General features: G+C 39.4%; 1 protein-coding gene across 4 annotated transcripts in view; it reads left to right on the top strand.

Annotated features, from left to right (window-relative positions):
• The window catches only part of LOC149916599 (uncharacterized), a 135,259-nt gene that overhangs the window by 35,239 nt on the left and 74,094 nt on the right, over positions 1-25,926 (top strand). The window contains exons 4-5 of one of the 4 annotated variants that reach the window (XR_016469596.1): positions 7,473-7,619; positions 8,440-8,640. The exons of 2 other annotated variants lie outside the window; for them this stretch is intronic. Coding sequence is in view for 1 of the 2 variants with exons in the window: in XM_090147274.1 (XP_090003400.1) it covers positions 11,941-11,971 (31 nt within the window). In the remaining variant the exon portion in view is untranslated. Of the gene's footprint in view, positions 1-7,472; positions 7,620-8,439; positions 8,641-11,876; positions 11,972-25,926 lie in introns of those variants that run through there. One more of the 4 variants, XM_090147274.1, reaches the window with a different exon arrangement.

Here is a 25,926-nt window from a genome sequence, read left to right as displayed (position 1 = left end):
TGCCACATCCTAGGGTCTGAACAAAGCTGGTTTCTATGCAAGAAGTGTAAGACACGATATTTTTCATGCCTTTTGTAAAACAGCTGGACCTCTGGTAAAATGATGACAATGCTCGGTGTTTGAAGCTTTGCTCCATTTATGCCTCCTGTAATTCAGAAAATTATCAGTTTTTTTTCTTATCACTAAAAAAATTCCCCAGCCTGAGTGCAAGTTTGCTCCATGCTCTCTTGCTTTGACTCATTCCTGATCTGAATCAGCTCTTACTCAAGCTCCTGCACTGTCTGAAGAATACTTGCCTGCCTGGCCTGACAGGATGCTGCTACAAATTGAGCATGCTCAGGGACTTCTCTCAGCATTTGAAAAGTACAAAATCCATCTAGTTGCTCTGCCTGTGAGGAAGCCTGTCAGCAAGCAAGATCTGGAGATACTGAGTTGAGTGGTTGAGTCTGCTGAGACACAGCTGTGTTTCACAGAGTATCAGCAAAGGAATCCCTCTGACACTTTTTGGAACAGAAATGGATGAGTGGAAGATATGGCTAGGTGCATTCTCAGGTGGATGTCTCTGGAAGATCTGCTTTGATTTATATTAGTGAGGAAAAATCAAATTCTCTGGTAGTTTTATCAGTACAGTCATCATTCTATGGTGTTACTTCTGATGTAATCTAGCTACTGTCCTTCTTTGATCTTATTTTTGCAGGTACATTTGAGACCAAAAATAATAAAGCCCAACTCAACAAACTAGGGCACAGCACAATGCAGTGAGATAGTGTTACAGAATTTTTGAGTATCATGCATGTCCTGGGGACAGATCAGTACAAAGCTGGTTGGAGAAGTCTTTATGTGCTCCAGCTGCTTTAGCTTGTGTCAACTCATGCAAGAGACAGAGGAAAGCAGCTAAAATGTAGAAGAATTAATTTAATTCTACAAACAGGCAAATGGAGAGTCCTGCTTTAATATCTAACACGTTAAGTTGGAAATGCATCCTGTTTTACATGTTTTTATATATAGACATGCAGCTTCCCACTGAAATTATTTTATCTGATGCAAACTCTTAGCAGCTTTTCTTCCAAAAAGCCTGCAGGATTAAAAAATGTCTAAAATAGTGCCTTTGTTAGTGCTTCATCACTTAAAGCAATGGTCCAATAACTTCATGTGCTTCCTCCAATTGCGTGCAGCATGCCCATGTTAATACTTACATAGGTAGGTCTTTGGTAGTTTAGAAATATTACTTGCCTTTAAAAGTGTGTTGCCAGCAAGGTGGGCACTGGTTAGCTGTGTTGTGTTCTGAAATTAAGTTATTTCAGTTTACTTTCTTGTTTATCTGGTTAGTTGTGATATTTTAACAGGATAAGAGAAGAGAAGGTTATGGGAAGAGGCTGATGTTATAAAACCTTGTGTGCTACATTAGATTGAGTTAGTAAAATGCATGGCATTCTGTAAAGATGAAGAAGTCCATTCTTGTTTGTTAGCAGTTACTTTTGTTATGGAGCAGAGGAAAAGATGGTGCTGCTTCATACCCGTTACAATCCATTGAAGTCTATTCCTCATCTAAGATTTAGTGTTTGTTTATTCAATTTGACATGATGTCTTGGGATAGAATGACATAAAAGAAATGCCTGGAGAGGAAAATCCACTTGACCTCATAGGCTCGTCCCCCCCTTAAGTTTATCTTAAACCTCTAGTTTTCTGTTTTGTCATTATATCCTTTAATCCCTTCTCTCTCCATAAAAGTGCCAAGATGTCTCCAAGCCACTTAGACTGCAGTACTTGTTTCCATCCTCTTACTTGGCAACTAATTTAATGAGTTCATTATTCTGACCCTGAGTGAAATAGTTTTGAATTTCCGGTATACACAATTATTTTGGGTTATGACTTTTGACTTTTGAACCCCTCACCAGAATGCACCATTTAAATCTCTTCATCAGCTCTGCATGTTGTTAGTCAGTCAACTCAGTGTCAATAATCTTCTGGCAGCATTATACTAGTCAGAATTTCTTCTTACGTCTTCTCTTGGAATGACTGCAGCAAAAACTGGGATCTTCTGTTCAGAGGGCATGATCTTTTCACTGTTGTTCATGTTTTCCAGAAGTCACGGAATTGTATACAGCATATGAGACAGTTAGGTGCTAGAAAAAAAAGTAGAACTGAACTTGATTGTACTCTCCATCAGTGTGTTGGACTACATTCTGTTCTCCTCTGTGGCAATAGAAATAGTAGCACAACCAATTTTTGTACATGATCTGAGAGCAAAGAATATAACATGAGATTAATTCAGCTCTCTGGTACTCCAAATGTGTAGTCACTTCCCACGTGCTGTGAAAATATTCTAGATGTATCTTCTATTCACAGCTTAAAACATCAGTGATAAAACCAAACTAATTAAAAAGTAGTAGATATTAAATACTCAGAATTTACTGCATATAGATACAGTTCACCTGGTTTACTTATTTCTTTCACACATTCTGCTCTGTGGCTGCAGGGAGTAAAATGATATTAATTTTCCCTTGTGTTGCTTCATCTGTTTGTTGTACTGATATCAAGTACTCCTGTAAAATAAACTGGCTGCCCTGACCCTTTACTTTGGCCAAGCATTAGTCTACCAGTACACATCTTTAGGGAAGACTGATTTGATGGAAGGGAATTTAATTGAAGGTGCTAAATGGACGTACAGATGGATTCCCATCTGGAACTGTTTTGATGTTTGTGTAAAAAGTCAATAATAATCTCCCAAAAAGTACTCTCAGCCAAAAAACAGCAGAAAAAGGCTTACACCATTGAAGCGGTATTTACTGTTTTTTATTTCCTTCCTTAGCTTACTATCAGCCATGGGAATTTACAAGCTTTTAAACAAGGCTGAAGAAATCCAGGAAACCACAATGACAGATCCACTTGAACAGGCCATTTCATGAGAGTGATTTAAGAAAATACAAAATATTTTATATCAGAGGCTGAAGTTGTATAGTAGAAACATTACTAATAATACAAAGTTCAGTGTAATAAAAGGACTGTTTCTAATGCACAGCTGGCAAACATTTGTTTGCATCAGTAGTTTTTTTCACATGAAAGGCATTCTAAGTGATTAAGTTCCCTTAGAGATGAGTGTAATTATAAATTTTGGGCATGTTATTTAAATAAGCAATTTGCTTTTCTCTTTAGATATTCATTTATAAACAACAAAAAAAAAATCTGCCAAGAAAAATCTTCTTTGTTTCTTTTTTGCCATGCAAGTATCAATAAGCATTATGTATGAAGTTTGATTGCATGAACAATATGAATTGTTGATGAATGTGAGAAAAATAGTTTTATTCTGAGTTTTTTGGGTTTGAAAATTCTTGCTGCTATTTTGACCAAAAATAAGGTAGGATGAGGAAGGAAACCTTTCTAGAAGTATGTTAGTAGCTGTCAGTAAGAGCCAGGAAATGCAGAGGCACTTTCTGAAAAGAGGAGGGGAAGTAAGAAATTCTTGCAGACCTCAAAGAGACATGTAAAAATAAAAATATTTGGCTTGAGGTTAGGATAAGGATTCAGTGCTATTACTCCTTATTCTTTTTTTTTTTTTTTTTTAGTAAAATTTTTATCCTCAGATGTTCTTTTTCTTCTCCAGGAGAAATTCAGAGAACAGCATACTCAGATGGTTTTGAGAGAACTTTGGACTGATGTTTTCATAGGGAGCAGAGGAGTTAGTCCTGGCGTAGGCAGAGTTAACCCCACTACTAGCCCAGTACTGGCTACCCGGAGTAATCACTTAGCCTGTGTGGTGTTTGCACACCTATAACCAGTTGGAAGGAGTTGTTGCTATTGGATGGGGCTGTGCTTCTCCCCGAGAAGTGATGCCTGTTCTCAAGAATCTCATCTTTTCATTAACATGCTTATTTTCATGGCTATAATGTTTCAATTGCGCATTAGTTCTGTGATAACTTTTTAGAGCCTGATTCTGGGAAAGTGTCATTCACTACTGTTTTGTGCAGCTTCCATGGAAGCCTGTGCAAAATCTCACTCAGTTACATAAGTGTTGGCCTGAGATTGAGAGTGGGTGTTGCTGAGAGCATAAGATACAGGTATTGAGGCTCTCAATTGCCATCTTTCTGACAGGATGCTGGAAAGAGTCAGACCTAATGTGTGAAGGGTCTTCACAGTGATATGTAAAAAGACTTGGCTGGAGATTCTTCTACATACGTGCCCACTCCCTAACTGTTAGAAGAGCCATGTTGATCCCCAAATTTTTTTGCTCCAGAGACCTCTCTATCCCTGCTTCCCACTCGTCTTCCAATTGCACCAGAGACTTAAAGCTCTCCCCTGTCCCTTTCCAATCCTTCTCATCCTGGTGGATAAGGGGCGGAGAGGAGTACACTTATTTTTCTGCCCTAGGCTCAGGGCTAATTCAGAGTAACAACTAGTACACGTATTGAGACTGGGCAATAGAGGAGTTCCAGGCCAAGAAAATCTTTTTTTCTGCTTTCCATTTTAGAAGAAATTCAGGGGAAGAAAACCTGGAAATATGGCACTCTAGGGCAGAGATGTAATCACTGTGTTTACTTGTCCCACAGTGAATTATTGTGGGTTGAGATTGAGAAAGAAAGTTGCCTGAATGGTTCTAATATCTCAAGCAGATTAGGAATAGCTGAACTATTGTAGTTGCTGAGATAATGCAGTTATATCTGAGCCTATGGATTTTCATAGAATCATACAATTGTAGAATGGCTAGGGTTGGAAGGGTCCTCAAGGATCATGAGGTTCCAAAAATCCCTGCCACAGGTAGAGTTGTCAGTTGCTGGATCAAGTACTATATGAGATTGCCCAGGGCCTCATCCAAATTGGCCTTAACCACCTCCAGGGATGGGGCATCCACAACTTCTCTGGGCAGCCTGTTCCAGCTCCACACCACTCTCTTATTAAAAATAATAGTAATAATAAAAATTCCCCTAGCATTTAATCTAAATCTCTCTTATTTTAAAACCATTCCCCTCTGTCCTATCACCATCTACCCTATCTACTATTTTATTTCAGATTGCTTCTAGAAAATGCTCTTTTCAACTGTGCTGTACTTCTTTTTTTCATACTTTCCTGAATCCCATGCTTACTCTAAGTTATGCTCATGAAATGAACATTTTCTTTAACAGCTATTTACAGGAGATTATAGTATCATAAGAAAACAATGTATGGGCAGTGATGCCCATTTCAAGTATGTGGGTTTTTTTTGTAGTAGACCTTCATTTAAAAAAAAAAAAGTTTTGGCCCAGATAAAAGCATATGGGGCCCATGCTCTCCAAACTATGAGCTATTTTTTCAAGACATGGTTTCTAGTACATTCAACATCAAGAGCTATTAACTTAATAGAATTGAGACTTTTTCCCTTAACACAGTTCTCCATTGCTTCCTTGTAAAAAATAAATAAATAAATAATAATAATAATAATAATAATAATAATGTGGGTTTTTTGTAGGTTACATACAATCCTCAGGATTTTGCAATTTCATTGAAAGATGCCTGCAATTATCAACTAACTTCAGGCTTAATTAGCTTATTAGCTTGTCTTGTAACTCTGCATGCCCTTTAAAGTTTAAGCTTTTTTCCAAATGTTGCCTAGAGTATCATTTTGTGGATGCTTGGTGACAAATTCTTACTTTTGAATACAGTTTAAATAACTATTCTTATGCAGAACCTAATTTTCAGTGCATAAAATATTATGCTGGCACCAAAGTAAACAGAACTGAAATGGCTAGCAGGCCACAGCATAACAAATCAGAACGATTAGTCATCCTCCTTGGACACAGATGAGTCACTTATGGTCAAGGCATTTCTGGGAAAACTAGATAGCTGGTAAATGTATTACCAGCTGACTATCAAAGTCCCTGTGCCATACCAGGAAATGTTCCTGATTTGGGCAATACTTCTCTTCCTGCAATGACAAAAATAAACCAACTGCTTAAGAAGTCAATCTCCTTTCTTCAGTTCCTTGCTACCAGTTTTGGCAAGCCAAATAAATTGTTTCTCTGTGATGTTCAGATTTTGTATTAAATGAATACTATCTGCAGTGTAACATGTGGCCTTCTATCTTTCTAGTAAAGAAGAGGGAGGGTTACCTTGTGATCTTTCAAAATTACTTTCTTTTGTCATGTTTTACTCTTGTCAAGCTTATCCAGACTGTGGTTTCAGAATAAACTATGTGCATTTTCTTTTATTGCACTGCATTCTATAATAATGTGTAGAATTAAAGCCTATAGTCTTATCTCAGTAAAGATTGCATTTTGTTCTGCTACTGTACAAGCAGTAAACCATCTGTTTTACCTCCTCTTTTTCAGTCTCGTAGTTAAGGGCGGGCATGAAGTGCCTTGTTGACTTGGGGTTAAACAATGATGCTCACTCTTCTCAATTTTTCTTAATCTGTGGTGGAATGACTCTCATCTCCTTTTTATTTTGATAGAGCTGCTCAGCAGATCCACAATGCCCTTTGCCTGTTATTTATTTATAATTAACTACCCCCCAGATAAATCATTAACTCCTTGTATCTTTGCCTTTTTCATATTTTATTTCCAGTATCTCCAAATATGGCACAAACATGGGTGGCTTCAGTGAATTTTTCATGACTTCACTGCTGATGAATTTACTAGGGAGTCTGCTACTTCCATCTTCTCCCTCCCTTCCATCTGCCTCTGCCTATTAGAATTTCCCAGTATAATACATCAGCTGGGATCTCTCAAACATTGTGGCTGAATCCAGGTCTGATCTAATCATTAGTCTCCACCATTCATACTACTAAGTTTTGGGCTGTAACTACATTCCATTGTGTTCTCTATCTCGTGTACATGTGTGTCAGAGGTGTAGTACCACTCAGAGATCTGGGATGAATAGAGTTGAAAGAAATGTGGTCTGGAAATGTTCCAATGATGCCAAATTGTACAAACAGATCTGTTGAGGCTGAAATGTTTGGAATTGCATGCATTTTTGCTGAATTGCTCCAGCTTTGCTAAAGAATATAATCTTGCACCTGGCACATGGCTATTTTGGAAAAGTGAGCTCAGTGCCCCTTGGAATCTCAGGTCTAAGGCTGGCTGATACAACCTGCCCTGAATCAGGAGACTTTAGGTACTCATCGTGGGGGCAGCTCATCTTGGGGATATGTTCTGGAAGGTGCGTTCCTTGAGTTTGGTGCCATGGGCAGCTTTGGAGCTGTAGATCTCAGAAGTTCCACATGTGTAACTATACTCTTTGTAAGTGTCCTCTACAGTGACAAATCTGTGAACTGAACACATTTCTAGCTCTGTACTGTGTGACCTTCTTTGTGCTTGCTTCTTTCAAATTCCAATAGGACAAACATCTACAAAACCAATAATTAGACTTAGAATGATGCCAGTGAAAATACTTTTTGAAATTAGTGTTCTATGAGCCATGAGTCTGAAGTTTGTTTTTGAATAAAAGGCTTTTTTAACTTACCAATGCAATGTGAGTGATGCACCTGTTCTCTCTTACAGTGATGGATGTGTAGCTAAAGACATGTCTTCATACATGTCAGCATTTGTTTTGGATTTTGCTGCTTAGATCTTACATGATACATTTGAGAATTTTGCAATGTGTGGACAACTTGCAAACAGGAAAAAAATCATCAAATGATCCAGTTTGTAAGTACCAGTTATTTCCATATAAATAACTTAGTGCAAATGGATAAGATGACCTACAATGCAGTATATTTGTATATACAGATTTCCATTGCTCTTTTGGTCACTTACGTACCTTGGCCAAATCTGTACTTTCTAAACCTATGAAAGATTTGTTACAGTTTCATAAGAGAAAAGGGCTTTGTCAAAAAAGAATTTGATTATTCTATTCCAGAGAGTAGAATATTCTACAGCAGAGATGGAGGAGGATTTGATATATCTGGTTTAGGTAAATGTGATTCTTTAGGGTTTTTTGAGATCATCTTGAAGCTCAGTATTTAGAGAGCATGGCAATGGGAATTTTAGAAACGTTAAGGCAAGATATATATCCTGTGGCCTGTCCAAAGCTGGATAGGATTCCAAGCCTTCAAATAGATACATCATGTATATGTATCCTGAGAGATTCCCACATTAAACTGATCCTAGTCTCATGATAAAGCTCTGTTAAGTATAAAGACTTCAAAATAGGCCTATGGTATAAGGCATATTGATTCACTGTCTTCAAGTAAGAGCTGACTTGAAGATAAGCGCCCCCTAGTATATAACACATGGCAGGATTGAACAAATGCTCACTTATTTTGTTTTCTTTAAAACATTCACCTGAGAGCAGGGAAAACATGTTACAGCCACAATGGATTCTGTGATAACTGTTCTCAATGACAATAGAAATTCTAGTAGTCTACAGAAACTGAATCTGACTGGTACTCTTCTTTGCCTGAACAGATAGCTCTAGTTATTATCATTATTATTTATTTGTGTATCATTATTATTTCTACTCCTGTAGTTGTGAATGGGACTTCAGAAATATAAGCAGTAACGTCCATATCACAGAATAAGCCTGAAATTGCAATGCTCTCTCGGTCTTGAGGTTTTTCATTTGTAACAAAGTCCAAGTGCTCTATAACAAATCCATGTAGACGTATGCTTCTGGATTCATACATCTCTTTTGGACTTGTGTTGCAAAGAACTGCTTTAACAGAAAACATTTCCACAGAGATCTCTTTGTGGGATTAGGACTGCAAGCAAGCTGTGACAGAAATGCCAACTGTGACATAGGACTGCATGTCAGCACTGTGGGAAGACAGTGAAAGAGACTGGTTCCTGTGCAGCACTTCTCATTGATAGATTTTGAGTGTCATTTTATATGGGAAGATTATGATATCCTGAGGCTGCCCAGCAGATAAGAAATGCATCTGAGAATCATGTCCAGGTGTCCTGAGTCCCAGTTCACCTATCAGTGGACTGTCTGTGTTTCAACCTGGGAACAGAATGCTGGGTCAGCAGTATTTATTCTCTTATTTTGATCCCCCATATTTTTAAGAGCATTCTGTGCCCAGGCCTCTTGCAAACTCAAAACATGTTGCTTAGTAAAGCCTGGAAAACTTATTTAAAGTTATAACACTTGTAAAATGCTATTTCTCAAACTTTGCCTGTGAAACTTGGAAGATGGTGGCCTCCTGGCACTGTGTTAGCTGTGGCCCCATGTGCTGCTCCAGTCTCACTGATTACTGGCTTTGAGAGTAAGGTATGCCTGGTCCTGCCTCAGCCTTGTGCCAGATTTCACCCCAGTGTCCTTGCTCTGAAGTTAATGGGTTTAGCAATATGAACTTGCTGCATGTTTCTCAGTCTGGAGCTAAACAGATTGCTGCACTTAAAAGCCCCACCACCCATTACTACAAATCTATTAAACATCTCCAGTTAACTATACAGCCTCCTGCTTCATTCAGCAGCTGAGCATGTAAATTCCTGTGACCGAATAGCTGCAGTTAACTGTTTTCACATGTGCTTCCACCGTGCCCATCTTGAAAGGAGAAATCCCAGAGCAGCATTGCCCTGCAGGCAGCCAGCCAGTGACCAGGGCATGACCGAAGAGCAAGGTGCCCCTTGGGGCCTTGCCCTTCACAGAGAGCTCACTGGGAGCAGGGCCGAGGGCAGCTCAGGCAGTACTGGGACTTGTGATTCTCCCTCAAACTCTGCTCCTGCCACTTGGATTCAGAGGACGCAGTGGGAGGCCAGGCTGGCAGCCAGGCTTTGCCAGGACCTGACCCTTTCTATTGATGGGTTCACAGTGGCTCCTCAGGCTCTGCACTGGTCACAGCTCAGTGTGCCCAGAGACGCACCCTCCCACACCACACAGCCCCACTGCCATCCCAACTGCATGTGTGGAACAGAGAACTGCTTTTATTTTTCTGCCTGCCAGGCTGCAGAGGGGCTGTTGCTCAAAATGAAGCAATACATATCCTGGCAGAAAACACTGCCGTAGCTCTGAGGGCTGCAGGGCTTCTCTGTCTACCGTGCTGTGCCCTGCCCTGGTGGCCATGAGGCAGGGCTGTACGTGCCCATTGCAGCAGCATGCTGCTGGCACCCAGCTGTGCAGAGGGACGGCGAGGGCCAGCACTGGCCGGGGGGTGAGGCAGTGAGTGCACAGCACTGCAGTGCTTGCTGAAGGTAACTGGCCACGTTAGAAACAAAAGGGCTGTGTCTCCCTAGTCTGGAAGCAGGGGCCGGAGAGTCCTGTGTGAAAGGCAGCGGTTAATTTGAAACACAGGCAAAAATAGCGGTGCTGGGAGCGTGTTTGCCTTGGCTGCTCCGAGCCCTGCGCCGCTGCACTGAGCAGGCCCCTGGCTGCCGTCCAGGCTGTAATATTTCCTTTTGCTGTTGTTCATAAAGGCATTCAGGAAAACAATTGAGTGCAATGAGTGCCTTCCCGTTCCGGTGGCGTGTGAGCCTCCAGTCAGTGTGTGCCCAGGCCCCGAGGGCCCTGCGTGGCCCAGGTGGTGCTGGGGCTGCTCTGCCCCATAGAAGGCTGCAGGCTCTGTGAGAACTGCTTTTTGAAAGCTGTTTCTCCCACCCCTCGAGGCACAACAGGATTTCTCCCGGCAAACTAAAGGAAATGTCACAGGCATATTTGGGGGTGGGGGTTATGGATATGCAATTTAAAAGGATTTATCAATGCCTTATCAAAGCTGTTTCTTTTTAAGTGAGCTGACAGCCTGGGTGGGAGCTGCAGTGCTGTGAAGATGATGGTGTGGTTTTCCTCTGTGGGAGGAGGAATACCCTGTAGCACTATGGGGCATCTTCATAGCGGGATTTATCTAAGAAGCCGTGTTGAATGGGTTAGTCTAAAATAAAACAGCCACTCACCTTACACGGTTAGTTATGTGAGTATAAAGTCTGTGCAAAAAGCAGGCCTCGGGCTACTGAAGATGTCAGCTATGCAAAGGAAATCATATGGAACATAAACTAGTAAGGACAGAAATGCTCAATTTACATGGCATTTGCATGACTTGAGGCATGGCAGCAATAAACGTGAATGCAAGGGAAGCTTGACAAGCCTCTCCCTCCTTGTGTATGTGCCACTGCACCATTTGTACTAGAGCCAGCCAGGTGCTGGGAATGCCACGTCATACCTAAGGGGAGCTCCAAGGCTGCCAGGGACATTGTAAAATCCTGGCTCCTACTATTCAGCACTTGCTGAAGTGCTAAAACACCACCAACTAAAGGACAGCGGCTTGACATCCTTACCTGAATTGGAACAAATCTATCAAGGTCGTGTTTAGGCTTGTTAATAGCCTAAATTCACTGCTGGAGTAGTCTCTGTTGTAGCTGTGACAAGACAGATCTCAGTGCAGAGAAAGAACCTGGCTAGCCGTGTGCTGACTGACTTAATGGAAAGTGAGGTCAGCAAATCCTGGACTGATGACAGCATCTAAGAGGCTGACGTTTCACATCTGGGATGACCAACTGTGGTCCAGAAATTAAACCAGGCCACAGGGTGTTTTTGTTTCTGGCTCTTGGGAGTATTGGCCTGTTCACATGAATGCTTCTAGGGGCACAGGAGAGGATGTGTAGCTTTCTATCCTTAAAGATAGAGAAGCTGGGAGTATAGCGGTTCTCATCTAGTGCAATGTAGCCCAAACATTTCATTTGGTGTTCGTGCCTGCAGATTCTCTACTGAACTGAACAAAGGAGTTCCCTCTGTACAGGTCAGCCCTCTGTGTTTTAGCTCAGCACTGATTGCGGCAACTAAGGTGCTGGCAGTCAGAACTATAGCTAGTTAAGGGGATAATTGGTGGTAGGATTGTGAGGACAGAGGACCAGAGAGCTTTGTGATCATTTGTGTAAAGCTTGTTCAACCAGCAGCTAAACGTTTTGGTGTCCTTGCTCTAAGGAACATTTTATATTACGGTGACCTTACATTTATGGCTTTTCCAGGTCATTTGAGCCTTGTTTAGACCTGTGCCTTAAAAATAAACAAACGTCAGAAAGAAAATCAATACCATAGATGGAAGAGTTCATGCATTTCAGAGTCTCAGGTGAGCAAGATGGATTGTGTTTTAACACGTGTGAATCTGTTGTGGAGAATGCTGGTGGGGAGTCAGTGAAGTTTTTATTCTGGACTTCAGCAAATTAGATAATTCTGGCCTAAGCTTCCATGATGATCTGACATGGTGAGCCATTACAAACATGCTTCTATATGTTCTGATAGTGGGACAGGCTGTAGGGGAGTTCTACATTGCTGCACATGTGGAAGGATGAAGTGCTCTCCTTAGCTGGGTACAGCCCAGACAGACTGGGAGAGGGGCAGCAGCCTGGGCTGCTACATAGTAGTGAAAAATGGAGATGGAAACCTTGGCTGCAGCATGTTCTTAGTTATTGCCTGCTATCTGGCTTTGGCAAAAAAACTGCCTGCTGGGTGAAGCCTTGCACATGCTGATATGGCATATTTGCTGTTGTTATAATTCCAATTCTTTAGTTTAGTGATCAAATTTAAAGGTGATTCTTAGTTCAGGAGGCATGAATGCTAAAAGTGTAACTTTGAATAGTTAGGTCATGCCTCTCATCAGAATCCTGTTAGGACTGGGTTGTGCAGAAGTGACCATTGTGATTAGCATAATCTTATTCTTTTGAGCTAATGCTCACCTGACATCTTGTTACAGACATTTGTATTGGTAGTGGGAAGACTGTAGCCTTATGGGCAGGTTCAGTGGTTATACAGGACAGAATTCATATTTCCACTGTAGCTGATGATAATACCTTTGGCATATTGTGGCCAGAAGATATATTAATTATGCATTCAAGTGAACAAATAGATTTCCACTTGGAGGGATAACCATGGGATTTGCTGGTGTGAGTAGATATTGCTTGTTAAAAAAATTCTAGGAGTGATTTGAAGTCCAAGGCCAACACCTGCCCATAGCCTCTTCTTTGTCATAGCCAAGCAGTTGTAGAGGTCCCTTGATGAGTCCCAAGCTATCCAAGGTGGATTAACTTCTATTCTGGGGATTCAAAACTTTGGAATTAAAAAACTAAATGCTAGAGATTGTTAAAGTAAAAACCAGCATATACTTACCGTATACTCAAATTCAGCTGATCCCTTTGGTGTAAATAGTTTGGGCAAGTCCTTTGCACTTTTCCCAGGGTCTTAAAAAATGCATGTTGATTGCTTCTTCTCTTTTATGCTAGCAAGTGATTTATACTATTTTGTGTTTCAACGTTATTCTGTCAGAGTAGGAACTTGAAACTTTACCTAGTGAAGAAGTCAACAAATAGTCCTTTAGCACAAGCTGCAATCTTCAGGTGCATTTTTCTTCTTCCATATTAGAGATGAGTGATGGGTACGTGCTACCTCATGCAGAAAAACTTCATTGTTCTTGTTGCTGATCAGATTGGAGGAGGATGCACTTCACGTTTCTGCTTGGGGCAGAACTGCTCCAAACAGGTATCTCATATCTAGCAGTACCGAAGGGGAGTTTTAAAGGACAGCTGCCCTGAGTGTCATGCCTTTATGGTAATTGAAGAAAGACTAGCAACCAAGTTTCAGTTGCAGTGAGTTTGTAATGTTCCTTAACCTCTGTGAAGTTTTTCTAGAAGTTGTGGCAGTCCATGAAATTGGCTTGTTTTTGGACCTATAAACTCTGAATTCAAACTTTATCACTTCTGGAGCTCAACAGAGCACAGAGTTTGTGATTTTATTCACAGAGCTATGGATCATTGCAAATCGCTTCCCCCTATTTGACAGCTTCCTTTTTAGAAATTTCAACACTCTAGCTATCTGCCTGCAGCACTGTATGATTCTAATCACTGCTATGATTTCATAATCCCCCTTTAATTCAGCAAAAATTCCAGATTATCAACATATGTGATTTGTATTTTGGGAGAACACAGTGCTGCAAAATCTTCCTGTTGTCAGGCTTTTAGGTTTTGTAGCAGAAAGATGCATATTGTTAAACAGAGGTAATTTCATAGTTTATAAATATATGCAACTATTTTGGGTTGCAGAGATGACATTCCACTCAATGAATCTATGGAGGAAAGCTGTAGACTTTAAAGCCAAATTCAGCAGGAAGAAAGAAAATTGCTTCCATATATCTTCTGTATGTCATTAAATGGAAAATGAGATAATTCCTCTGAACATCTGAAAACTAAATAAAGAGGTCTATTCTCCTCTCAGTTTCCGTGGATAACTTCAGCTAATTTTTGTGGCAGTTATGCATATTGATGGGAGAAAAGATGCCTCAAGTAGGATGATACAGTATACATATATTACTAAATAAAATGCTCATTTTACTTAAGATAATCCTTCTTTGTTCCAGATATATGTATGTATTCCTCTTACAGCAAATATTTCAGTTGTCAGGATGACTTGATACATTTGTTCTTTGATGTCAAATCGAGTTGCATCACTGTGGAGTGGTTGCTACAGAAACCCCAGCTTGGTTTTTACATGTATTGAGTTCAATCTTTTTTACTTAGAAAAGCTGGGTTTGAATTTTCCTGTAAAGAAGCTCTCAGTAAAATGGGTGAAACCTCTAAAACTTGCAGCAGTAAGCGTGGCAAAAATACCCAGATAGTGAGATCAGAGACAATAAGGAAAAAAGCAATTTAAAGTCCAACAAACAAAGTCTATCTCTTGATAAAATGCTCCCTTTTGTAATTGAAACCAGAGCTAAATTAGATCAATACCAAAATATTAAAGTGTGCCAAACCTGTTTTCTGTAAGCTTTGCTATAATTGGATTCTGATGTGAGAGATAGCTTAAGTAGGCAAAGTCAGTTGACTCAAGACCATGATTATTCATAGAAAAAGCTCCCTGCTAAGGTGTACAGTACTTTTATCTGGTGTTTCTTGAAGAATAAATACATTTCTGTCCTTCTCCTGCATGCTGATACATTTGAAGTCCATATCTTGCCTACAGTAAATCTCTGTCTTGCTTAACAAGAAACTATTTCACTGTATAAGCGAAGCATATTGACAACAGATTTAACCCAGACAACTCAGCTTTATTCAATCAGAAGAATGCTGGCCTGGTTTCAGGTTTCTGAGATCCAGGCACAAAATGGACATGCCCCAAGTAGAATCCATTTGTTTTCCCATGAATGCACCTAGTAGGAGGTCAAATAAAAATAAATATTTTGGCTGTTCAGAACAAGATAGATTACTGGAGTATTGTGATTCAAACTGGAAATGTGATTACAACAAACAGCAGTAGCATCAGAAATATGTTCTGGTGAGAATAAAAAGCATTGTGTTTTGTTTTTTTTCTCTCTCTCTTTTAAACTGGGGTTATACCTTGTCATCACTAATGAGATTTATGAGAATATCTACATCTATCTTAAAGCTCTTTATCTCTTCATAGAAAGCATTCTGTTCAGGAGTTATGGAAAAAACAACCTTTTGTTTAGGCAGATAGAAGATTTTTTTTAATGTAGAAACAACTTATACAAAAGAGTAGTTTATGGACTTTCCCTGTGATGGTAAGAATAAATAAATTTAGATCCAATATACCAGGGGCCCCAGATTCTCTGTGGAGTTCCACCAAACAATGGAATAAATTGTGCAAGGGCAATTTGTCCCTAATGTTTTTGGCTATTTGATTTTGTTGAGGTTTTGCCGGTGTTATTCAGATATTCACTGTAATTTATACTGTAGTGTGGAAGAAAACCTGCATACTTGCCTGCAGGGGAGTGAATGCTCACTGAAACAATCCTTTGAACATAATAAAAATGAAATCCCCAGGTAATAAAAAAAAATCCCCAGCTTTTATGAATAATGCATTGGTGGAGCAGGAGGGGAGGAAATGCTTTTAAGATTTATTTCACCCCACCAAACCTGTTGGCAGAAATAAAATCTAGGTTGAGAATGGTTTCCTATGCTGTGAATGTGTTCTCAAGCTTTTTTTTAAGGGTTTGGCCTAAATGCTGAGACACGACCAAACACTAAATAGTGGTAATTCTGATTTATGCCTTTGTTTGTTTGTTTGTTTTTCAAGTCTGTGGGTGTCTCCCCCTGTGTATTGACCATCTGGTTGTGGGTTTGACTGCTTGGGATGTGCCTGGCATGCTGAAAAACAACACAAAACACAAAATTGTAAAGCGGTTTGAGGCCCACTGAGGATGGCTTGTTTGGGGTCGTGGGTGAGCACGGAGAGACAGCAGGTGTTGCAATGGGAAATTCGGGATGGCAGGGAGGATTTCTCTCTTCGGCTGTTAAATGCATGGGAAATACTAGAGAAAGACTATAAAAATAAATGGTACTTATTCAGGTATTACTGAAATTGATCACTTTAATGTTACTGTCTCAGTAGAAAGCCTGTTTGAGAATTTCTAATGTGTTTTGCCCCATAGTGGTGTTTCAAATTCAGTGTTGGAGGATGCAGACTCAGAGCTGTGTTACGGTTGTTGAACAGCCTAAGTGAATCTTATAAATGGAGTTTCAGTACAGTTCCCACAAACAAGTGTCCCAGTTGTGAAAACTGCCACGGTACCCAGCACCGCGCTAATGATTTCTGGCAGCGCAAAGCCTGTGCTCCGCAGCCACTGCAGAAATCCCATACTTTTGCCGTCATTATATCAAGTGACTTGGACATGCTTTGGTTTCCAGTTCTCTGTCAGTGAAATAATTGCTTTGTAGGATGGGAGAAAAGAAAGAAATCTGACAGTTCCCAAATTGAGAATACTGGAGGAAATTTCCGTAACGTGTGCGAGGGGTATACAGCAGGCAGCAGAGAATCGGTTCTCCCAGGGTTCAATTTCAGAGAGTCAGAGCGGATGTGGTGCTCTTACAGCCAGTTAAACTTTGAATAATCCTTTCAGGAATAAAATATATTTTCTGTGACTATGACAGTGCCAAATCATTTTAAGTTGCCAAAAAGCTGCTTTGGAAGGACTTGAGGAAACCACAGCTGGGAATTGTGTCACAGATATAAAATGAGATTTATTTACTCTTCCACATCCAACACTGAAATAATAAGGAAGACAGGAACAGATGAAAGAAGCATTTGCCTTTTTTTTTTTTTCTTTTTTACAGATTTTCTTCCTTCTTTTCTAATTTAATTTACTTTATATAGAGTTTCTGTAGAAAATGCACATTATCAACAGTGGCTTAAACTTCTTCTCACTGAGGTCATTGGCCAAATGATACCAGGAATGATTCTACTGATTCAATTCATACTTTGGGGAATAGGGAGGGAGAGTGCATGTGCTTGGCAACTGTACAGCATCTCAGGGATTTCATAGTGCCGTGTTCTGTGGGTGAGCCTGTTTCCAGGTCTGTTCACTGCTGCTCTTTTCTGTATGCTTGCTCTGCCTCTGCGTCCAACTAATTTTGTTGCCTAATGTTGGAATTCAGATGGTACCTGGGAACTTCTACTTCCACAAATAACAGGTTTATCACCATGATATTTAAATGCTATTGAAATACTTACGTATTCTGTGGGTTGAGAACATCCTTTCTTGTGCTAAGGATATTTGTGGACTGCCTCTGTTTCAGCTTTCTCTGTTGGACAGTGCTTTGGAACTGTAGCCATAAAAACCTTGTGGGTTTTGCTTGCATATATATACCTAATATAGACCCACTCCCGCAGTTCTGTATCCATGGAGCCTAGGTTTTTTTTCAGGATAAATTAAAAAGAATCAGAGCTGCAGATGATCATTTTTATATGTCTACATTAGGTGTTGCTTGTATTTGCATAACTGACCAAACTATAGAGTTAGGAGGATATACTATGTTCTCTTCTGATTTTCCTTATCTGTTTTACTGATACATTACCAAGAAACCTCTTTTCTATCCTGCTGTAGCCAGAAGCTTTTGTAGACTAGAGATTAGGGAATATTGTAATAATGGTAATCTGAAAACATAAAACAGCTGAATATATGTGTATGTGTGCACATCCTACCTCATTGCATTCATTTGTGTTTCCAAAAGTATTAGTCCAATAAATTTTGTATTCTGTTAATATGAATTATTTATTAAAATACTCTGGCTTTGCACACCAAATGAAACATATTAGAAAGCAATGACTCTTTTTTTCCTCCAATGAATGCCCGTTAAAAATAGCAGTTAAATTAATTTATTTTTGAGTAACTGATTTAAACATTTGATAGGTATCTACTTTATGAATAGCAACTGCCAAGGGAGGAAAAATGAGGCAGAGCAAAGACATGTAGAAACTGCTAATTGTTATAGGTTCCACAGCACTAGAAAAGAAATATGGAGGGCATTTTTCTGCAGAAATGTAAAGACAGCAGGAGTATTGGAAAGAAACTGGAATAGTAGGAAAGGTCTTTTGAACCATAAAGACATTTTTAAGGACTCCCGGAGAAGCAATAGGATACTTGTAGGGTACAACATGCAGTCCTTTGTGGGATCAGGGCTCTAGGATTATATCTATTTTGTCTGGTTACTTTATGACATATGCAGATATTTCTATTAGGATTTGTGTGAGTAAATGTATAATTGCTGAAGCAATTATATATACAGTTCTATAACCACTGTGCAAAATGTACATGACACTGTTTCAGTGAAGTTCTGTCTGCTTCTGTGGGAAGTGATGTCCTGGTTTATGGGCAACTATTCCAGCAGTTTTCAATTAGGAACTTATTAGGGATGCAGATAGGGTTCTTGACACCTGTGTTGAACACTTCAGAAAAGAATATTAAACTGACAGATGAGCAATGTCTCCATTTTACTGTGCTGCAGACTGACACGTACTCAAGACTAGACCATCCAGAACAACTCCATGGAATGAATGCAAGTCTAGTAAAGTTTGGCTGATCTTTTCATGTAGCAAAGGTGTGTGTAGCCTCAACATTAGAAAAGGAAGTTGTTTGCTTTCATTTTAATTTTTATTTTTTAGCTCATACTGCATACATAGCATCTTTAAGCTTTGCAGGCTTTGAGTGTTTGCTCAATGTAATCGATTTAACTTTCCCTCTGGTTTTCACAGCTGTAGTTTTGCCTCAATATTATTATAAGGTGGATTAAGCACTTTCAACATTAACAACAACAACTTTGTTGTTTTTTCCGATCAAATATTGGGTCTTAGCATATTTTTTGTTTTAAAGCACTTACTACTCATAGAGAGTTTGGGTTTCTTTTTCTTGCTTTAATTTTGAAGAATAGAAAATATTGCTTGATTAAACTATTATGATGATTTTTAGGCATCTCTCCTTTTGTGGTCTTGGTTAAGCTTTATTTTCAGAATCACTGCTTGAGTTGGAAAATTCAGATTCACATCCCATGTGATAAAACTCATCCAAGGAGAGTACCCCATACTCTCATACCCATACACAAAGAACTGCTCATCTTTATCTCCAGTCACTAGAGGAGTGCATGAATAAAATTGTGTGGTTTTCAGTTTTTTGTTAGGCATTTTTCACCGAGCAGGGAAAGTGTTGTGTTAGAAGACTGGGTTTGTTGTTTGCAGTCCCTGTCTTGAACTCATCACAAAAATTGAAAGGTGCCTCGTGTTATCTTTGAGAAAGATGAGGATTAAAGGATACTGGAGCTATTATATTTTTATGTTGGCTACCTCAGTATACTAGTTCCTAGTTTGATACCTTACTATTTATCACATGCTTCCAGCAGAAGTGCTTAGCTCTTTTCTTAAATGACATAATGGATTTTCTTGTTATGATTTTATATAATGATCTTTTAGTGAAGTTTTGAACTTCATGATATTCATGACTTCACTGGATGCCAAAGATAGCAATTCTTGAAATTGTGGATTTTGATTTAAAATATTAACAAATTTCTTGCTGGACCTAATACATCTTCTAACAGAGTACTCCATATTCCTATTCTTGATGGTGCTGAGTAAAAGCACCATATTTATCTTGGATAAATAACTTTTGTGCTGTTATCACATTTTAAATTAGCTCCTGTTAGTATGTCCAGCAGAAGCTCTTCCAGTAGTTTTGGAGCCTTTTCTTGCTACCATTTATCACTGACTTCTGTAAACTTGAAACCCTCTTGGAAAATGCTTTATTTCTATGTTTCTTTTCTGTTTCCTTGAGCTGAGCAGATCTATGGATATTACAGAACCACAGAATTGCAGGAGCTGGAAGAAACTTCAAGAGATCATTGAGTTCAGCCCCCCATGTTACAGCAGGTACTCTATAGTAAGTCACACCGGTAGGCAACCAGATAGGTCTTGAACATCTCCATTGAAGGAGATGCCACAACCACTCTGGACAGCCTATTCCAGTGCTTGGTCATCCTTGCTGTAAATAAGTTCATCCACATGTTTGTATAGAACTCTTCCTATGTACAAGTTTTAGGCCATTGCTCTTTGTCTTATTGCTATGCATCACTGAGAAGAGCCTGGCCTCATCCGTTGGCCTTCCACTTTCTTTTAGATATTTATAAATATTAATCAGATCCCTCGCTCTCAGCCCACTGTTCCCCAGGTTACTCAGGCTGCTCAGTCTTTCTTCTTATGAGACATACTCCAGGCCCTTTATCATCTTTGTAGCCATCCGTTGGGCCCATACAATGAATATGCTATGTTGTAATTGGCCTTCTTCTTGGACCAATGATAGGAATATGTTGCCTTCCTTTCCTTCATGCTTCTCTATTATTTGAATCCTTCAGATTTAGTGTAGTTACAGTGTATTCAGTGTTTTATAATAGAATGCTTTCTAAGAAATAACAGCCTTTTAATTCTGTTGTACTGACTGTTGGTATCCTAGAGAATGTTGGAAGAGCAACACAAACTTGGAGTAGATTTCCTACTAGGTTTGTAGTTCTGAGTTCTGTGAGCGCAACTTAGAGAAAAAAATATTTACTTATTTATTTAGAATGCTATTGGAATTTGTGGAACAGATATTAATACCGTTTGAAAATATTATATAACAGATCTCTTCCGTGCATATAATAAGTGTGAAAAATGAAAGCAAAAACTGCACTATAGCCTGGACTAAATACTTGAGTTTTTTTAGTTTTCATAATAAAACAAATTTTGTTATTATTGAAGCATGAAAAAAAAAAAAGACTTAAAACCTACTAACTTCCTCTTTTAATTTGGTATATCTGCATTATAAATCTGAATGCTATTTGGCAATTTTTCAAAAAATACATTTGCATCTACAGACAATATTTTATGATGCTTCAGCTTAATGTGTCTTAAATGGTGGATTAATAAAGTGGTTTAAAATGGAAATAGAAATGGCGTCTTTAAAGAAAATTATAATGATTATTTCTAAATCTTTAGGAAGTTAAATAAATATTTACTTAGGGAAATATGTATAGGTTGGCATTATTTCCTAAACAGTTTTCATAATACCTGCCATGCTGCGTGTTTAGGGAAATGAAATGATTCTTATGCCAAGAGGACCAAAAAAAAAGTCAATGATCCAAAAGGTAACACTGACCAGGAATGAACAGCAGTCCTCCTAAGGATCAAAGAGAGCATCTCTTGGATATGAAAAAACAGGCAAAAGCATTGTCATTTCTAAATACTAGAAGGCTGACTATTCTAAAGTTACTTGCAAAGGAAATTCTGTCATTTAAAAGCACATAGGTCCCAATGGAGCTTCATCTGACATTTTGTAATAAAACTGTTTAACTGTGTTTGTGGAAAAACAGAATCTGTGCACTTCTCTGATGTTGTGCTCTGCTGTATGTCATAAGGCTAAGAGATCATGGTTAGCAGTCTGTAGGGGTTTTCCTCTATAGTAGCAGAGTCTGCTTGAAAGGTAGGGAACCATGCAGTCTCTTCAAAAAAAAATCTTCAAAAACATTGTAATCAAACTTAATATTTGTTAATTTTAAAAAGCAGATACTGAACACTTTCTGTAGACCTTTTCTTACCTCTGGAGGGTACTATGTTCAGTTCGCAATAGAAGCTTACATCGAGGTCTGTGTTGCTGTAAAGCTTGTGTGGGATAGCAGTTCTCAGTGATCAAAGGTTACCTTCAACCCCACTTGCTGGCAGTGAAATAATGCATTTTGAGATGAAGTAGCCAGCAAAACAGTGAAGAATCACAAAAGATGGAACATGTCAGTTCTGGAATGGCAGTTTGCAGCACGTTTTAAGCCAAGTGAATCTGCAGGAAGTGTAGTCCTTTGCCTTGGGGGCACACAGTTCCCCATCTCTGTACCGTCGAGAAAGAGTTTTCCTCACTGTTTGCATCTTGCAATGATATCATTTTTTTCCCCTGGAAGCTATACTGAAGCGTCATTTACTTTCTTTGCAACATTTCAATGACTTGCTTAATTCTGGGGGCAGTCAAATCCTGATTATAAGTGGGCAGATTGGCCACTGTGGCCTGAGGAGACCTCTTGGCTGAGAAGACCATAAGGGCAGAACTGTGACTAGTAACCAGCTGCTCTCAAGTGGGCTGAAACTGTGCTGATCTGCCTGTCTGACCTTCTTGGAAAGTTGAGTATGAAAGCTTTTCTGGTAGATGACAGCCCAACAGTGTCCAAAATAATGGAAATTCTGTCTAGATTATGCCAGGAGCATTTTACATAGAAACCTTGTAGATGAAGAAACCTTTTCCTTCATACAGTAGGAAAAGTTAGGAGATACATAACATCCAAGAAGCATTTATTTGCCTGATGTAGTTAATGGGGCAGGGAATCCCAGAGCTTCAATGCTCTGCAATGCAGAAGGAGCAGTGCTGTGCCTCATGGCTGAGGGAGCCTTCAGGATGGAGGATGGAAAAATAAAAACAGGGAATGAAAATAGTAAATGATAATGCAGATAGGAAGAAAGGGATTTTGAAAGTATTCAAAGGAAATTTGGTGCTGATGTTTTGCCACTTGCTTCTGCATCTAATTGACCTACCTGATCTTGCTTACTCTCCCCACATTGTGCAGCTGCTAGCGTGGCTTCCAGATCCCAGAAGAGTGCACAAAGGGCACATTTTTTTGTACACTCAGCTTTCCAGACACATGCTTTACAACAGGAACACCTGTGTGTATCTGAGCATTGGCTTCCCTCCACTGGAAGCACAGATGTCATGCTCAGAAGGCACACATAGTGGGATTGTCTTGCAGAATAGCATGAAAGCAAATGAAGATAGCTTTTGCAAATCTTAATGTGAGGGTATCGCCCTGCAGCTCTGATATGCCTTGAAAAGGAGATAGTTGTCCACGTAATGAGTGAGTTCCCATTGTCCCAACTGGCTGAAATTAGTGGCAGTTGTTTCTTGGAGTTACCAGACTGGATGTTTCTCTTCCCCATACCCTTTGCTCTGATCTGCCTCTAACTGAGGGGAGGCACCTAAGGTCCTTTGTGTAATGCGATGGGAGTGCCTTTGGCAGCTATTGTCTTTGCCAACATTTTTGTTTTTACTGTGAGAACTCTGTCAAACAGAGAATAGATAATAATAGAAAGCGGCTTGTAAGCTTCCAGGACAAGTACAGGCCTTGCTCTTCTGAGAGTGTCACTTATCTGCCCATTTGAAATAGGAGGTGTCAATTTCTCAGACTTCTGCTTTACTGGCAAAGTTGGTTGAAATTGGTCAATGGCTTCAGAAGTTACTGGAGGAGAGGGAATTTCTAATCAGATGCAGACAAGCTGGCTTTATGTGACTACATGAGCCTTATTTCTTTAGGAATCCCTGGTAAAATATGTGGATAAAGTTGCAGTAATATTCAGGTTAGAGTTCGTATTGGCCTGTATTTCTCTCATAATTTTTCCAGCATGACTTTCTAGCATGATGATGTTAGTCAGCCAGAAGTTTTTTGGAACTTTTTATGGCATATGGATACTTTTTTCAAACCTAGCTTCTCGGTCTTTCTTGATTTTTATTTTTTATTTTTTATTTTTTTCCTGATGAACTCAGTCATTAATTGGGAAAAGCGAACACACAGAGGAGCCTGTTGGAAATGTTGCTGGCTAGATTTTTTTTTTTTTTTTTTTTTTTTTTTTTGTGAAGAGCTTAATATTGGCAGAACTTTCTGATTTATTGTGGTTCTGAAACAGCATTGAAACATTCAGGCTAGATAGATTCTTGCATGGCTTTCTGGGAGTCCCAATGCCATGATGCTGTTTCTTGAGAAAGGTAACATGGTCTACATCTGGGAGCAGAGCTGTGTGCTATATGTAGTGTGCTCAAAGAGCACTTTCTCTGGGGTATTTTTGCATTTCAGCATTATCTATTGAACAGTAAAGTGTTATAAGACTATAAAGTCACAAGTGAAGTGAACAGAGCCTCAAGGGAAAAAAATGGGAAAAAGGGTGCGAAAAAGACACTGACCAACATCTGTGGATTTTGGTTACAAGATCAAAAGTAGGTGGAACTGCCCACAGAAGAATCACTTTCCAGCTTTTTGCTTCCCACAGGGTCATCAAGTAGATCTAAATGGGTTGAATGGAGAGCTACCTGAGTGGTACCCAACTGGTTTCCTTATCAGCCTCAGTCTATGTGGGAAAAGGCACTGTTTTTTGTAAACTGTAACCTTTGGCAGTCTTTGGCTCTGCATATTGAATAGAGGGATGATAGCAGATGTGGCAGGAGATACTCAGGCTTATTTGCTCCTACAAATGAAACAGCTCTAACAGGAAAAAAAAGTCTTAACACAATTAGCTAAAAAAAAATGTGTCAGACAAAATTGTGCTTTGAATGCTTTATAAGAGCTTACTGTTTTGCAGTGAGAAAAGACAGTCAGGTGTTGATAGCATGTAGGAGGCAAGAGCTGTTATTAGTGAGTAGGAAGAAACACATTGAGTGTGGTGTGGGAGTAGGGCAGATGGGAAAGAATCTAGTGGCTTTTTTGGAATTACTCATTCTGAATCATCTTCCTACAAACTTACTCTCAAGCCTTCAGTGCAGCACACCATCATCCTCCAAGGTCCCACAGTACTGCCAAGCTGAGAATGGCACTGAGAGGCATGTTGAGTCAGCTCTCTGTGCTGTTGTAATAGAAGGTGTTCAGTGAGGAGTTTAAATAACTGTTTCAGCCAAGTAGGCTGTGACTATATAGGACTATAATACACAGGTGGGATGCATATCTATTAATTCAAGCTCTCTGTGGGAAGACAAAATGGTAGTATGCTAATTTTAAGGTAGTTAAAAGTGTCTGGTGAAGATCCATTAATGGAACAATTTCTACGCTCACCTGCTTGTGAATGTGAGGGCCTTGTTGCCAAGAGTCTGGTTATTATGAAGGCTTGGTTGGAGCCATGAAAACATGTCCAAGTGGTCTAGGACATGCCCTGAAAGTCTGCTGCTTGGATGTGACACATGTACTATGTGCTCTGACTGGAGACGTGATGATGGCATTAACAGAAAATACCAACAGAAGGTTGATAGTGAGCTTAACGCAGTGAAGCTTGTTCTTTGGACTTGTCATAAATCTATTAACTTCTTCGCTAACAATTTCTAATTCTGAACTTTTTTTGACCGTATTCTAAAGTATGAGAGTATATAATTTTATCAGACTGTTGCTTGTAGCTGTATGCCTTCGTGTTTGTTGCTTTTATTTGTTGCGAAATGCTTGTAGTTATATTTTTACTTCTGCTACTCTTGCCTACTAATCAAGTTTACTCCCCAAAGGACGGAGGAAGATTTATTTTACAAATTTACACTTGAACTTCCTGTGGTGGTTTTGCTCTCAGGTTTCAGCACTGGTGATGAAAGGTATTTCCCACAACGCTTGTGAAATTTAAATGAAAATGCGCCTCTGCATGAAATTTTTATTGCACTTCATATGTAATATTACATTTATTGGATATTCTTTTTGAGGCTTATTATGGTGGAATTGTTTGCTATGTTGTGACCTTTGATGATAATTTTGACTCAGATTTTGACGTCGTTACATTATGATTATCTATACACATGGATGGATAGCTAGCCAGCTAGGTATTAATATATTTATAGGTCATTTCTGAGAAATCGTTGTCCTGTCTGAATAGTAATGGGGAAAGAAAAGGAAGGAGGTTGGCAAGAAAACATATTTTCATTCCCAAACTATCAAGAGGCTGAAAAGTGAGGACAGGAGAAAGGAGACAGAAAGGAAGCAAGAGAAGAATCAGTGAATA

The sequence above is a fragment of the Phasianus colchicus genome, chromosome 10 (assembly GCF_987193195.1).
Source record: "Phasianus colchicus chromosome 10, bPhaCol1.hap1.1, whole genome shotgun sequence".
In the NCBI taxonomy this organism is placed as follows: Eukaryota; Metazoa; Chordata; class Aves; order Galliformes; family Phasianidae; genus Phasianus; species Phasianus colchicus.
The sequence above is the reverse complement of the archived record's forward strand: the minus strand, read 5'-3'. Positions and strand labels throughout refer to the sequence as shown.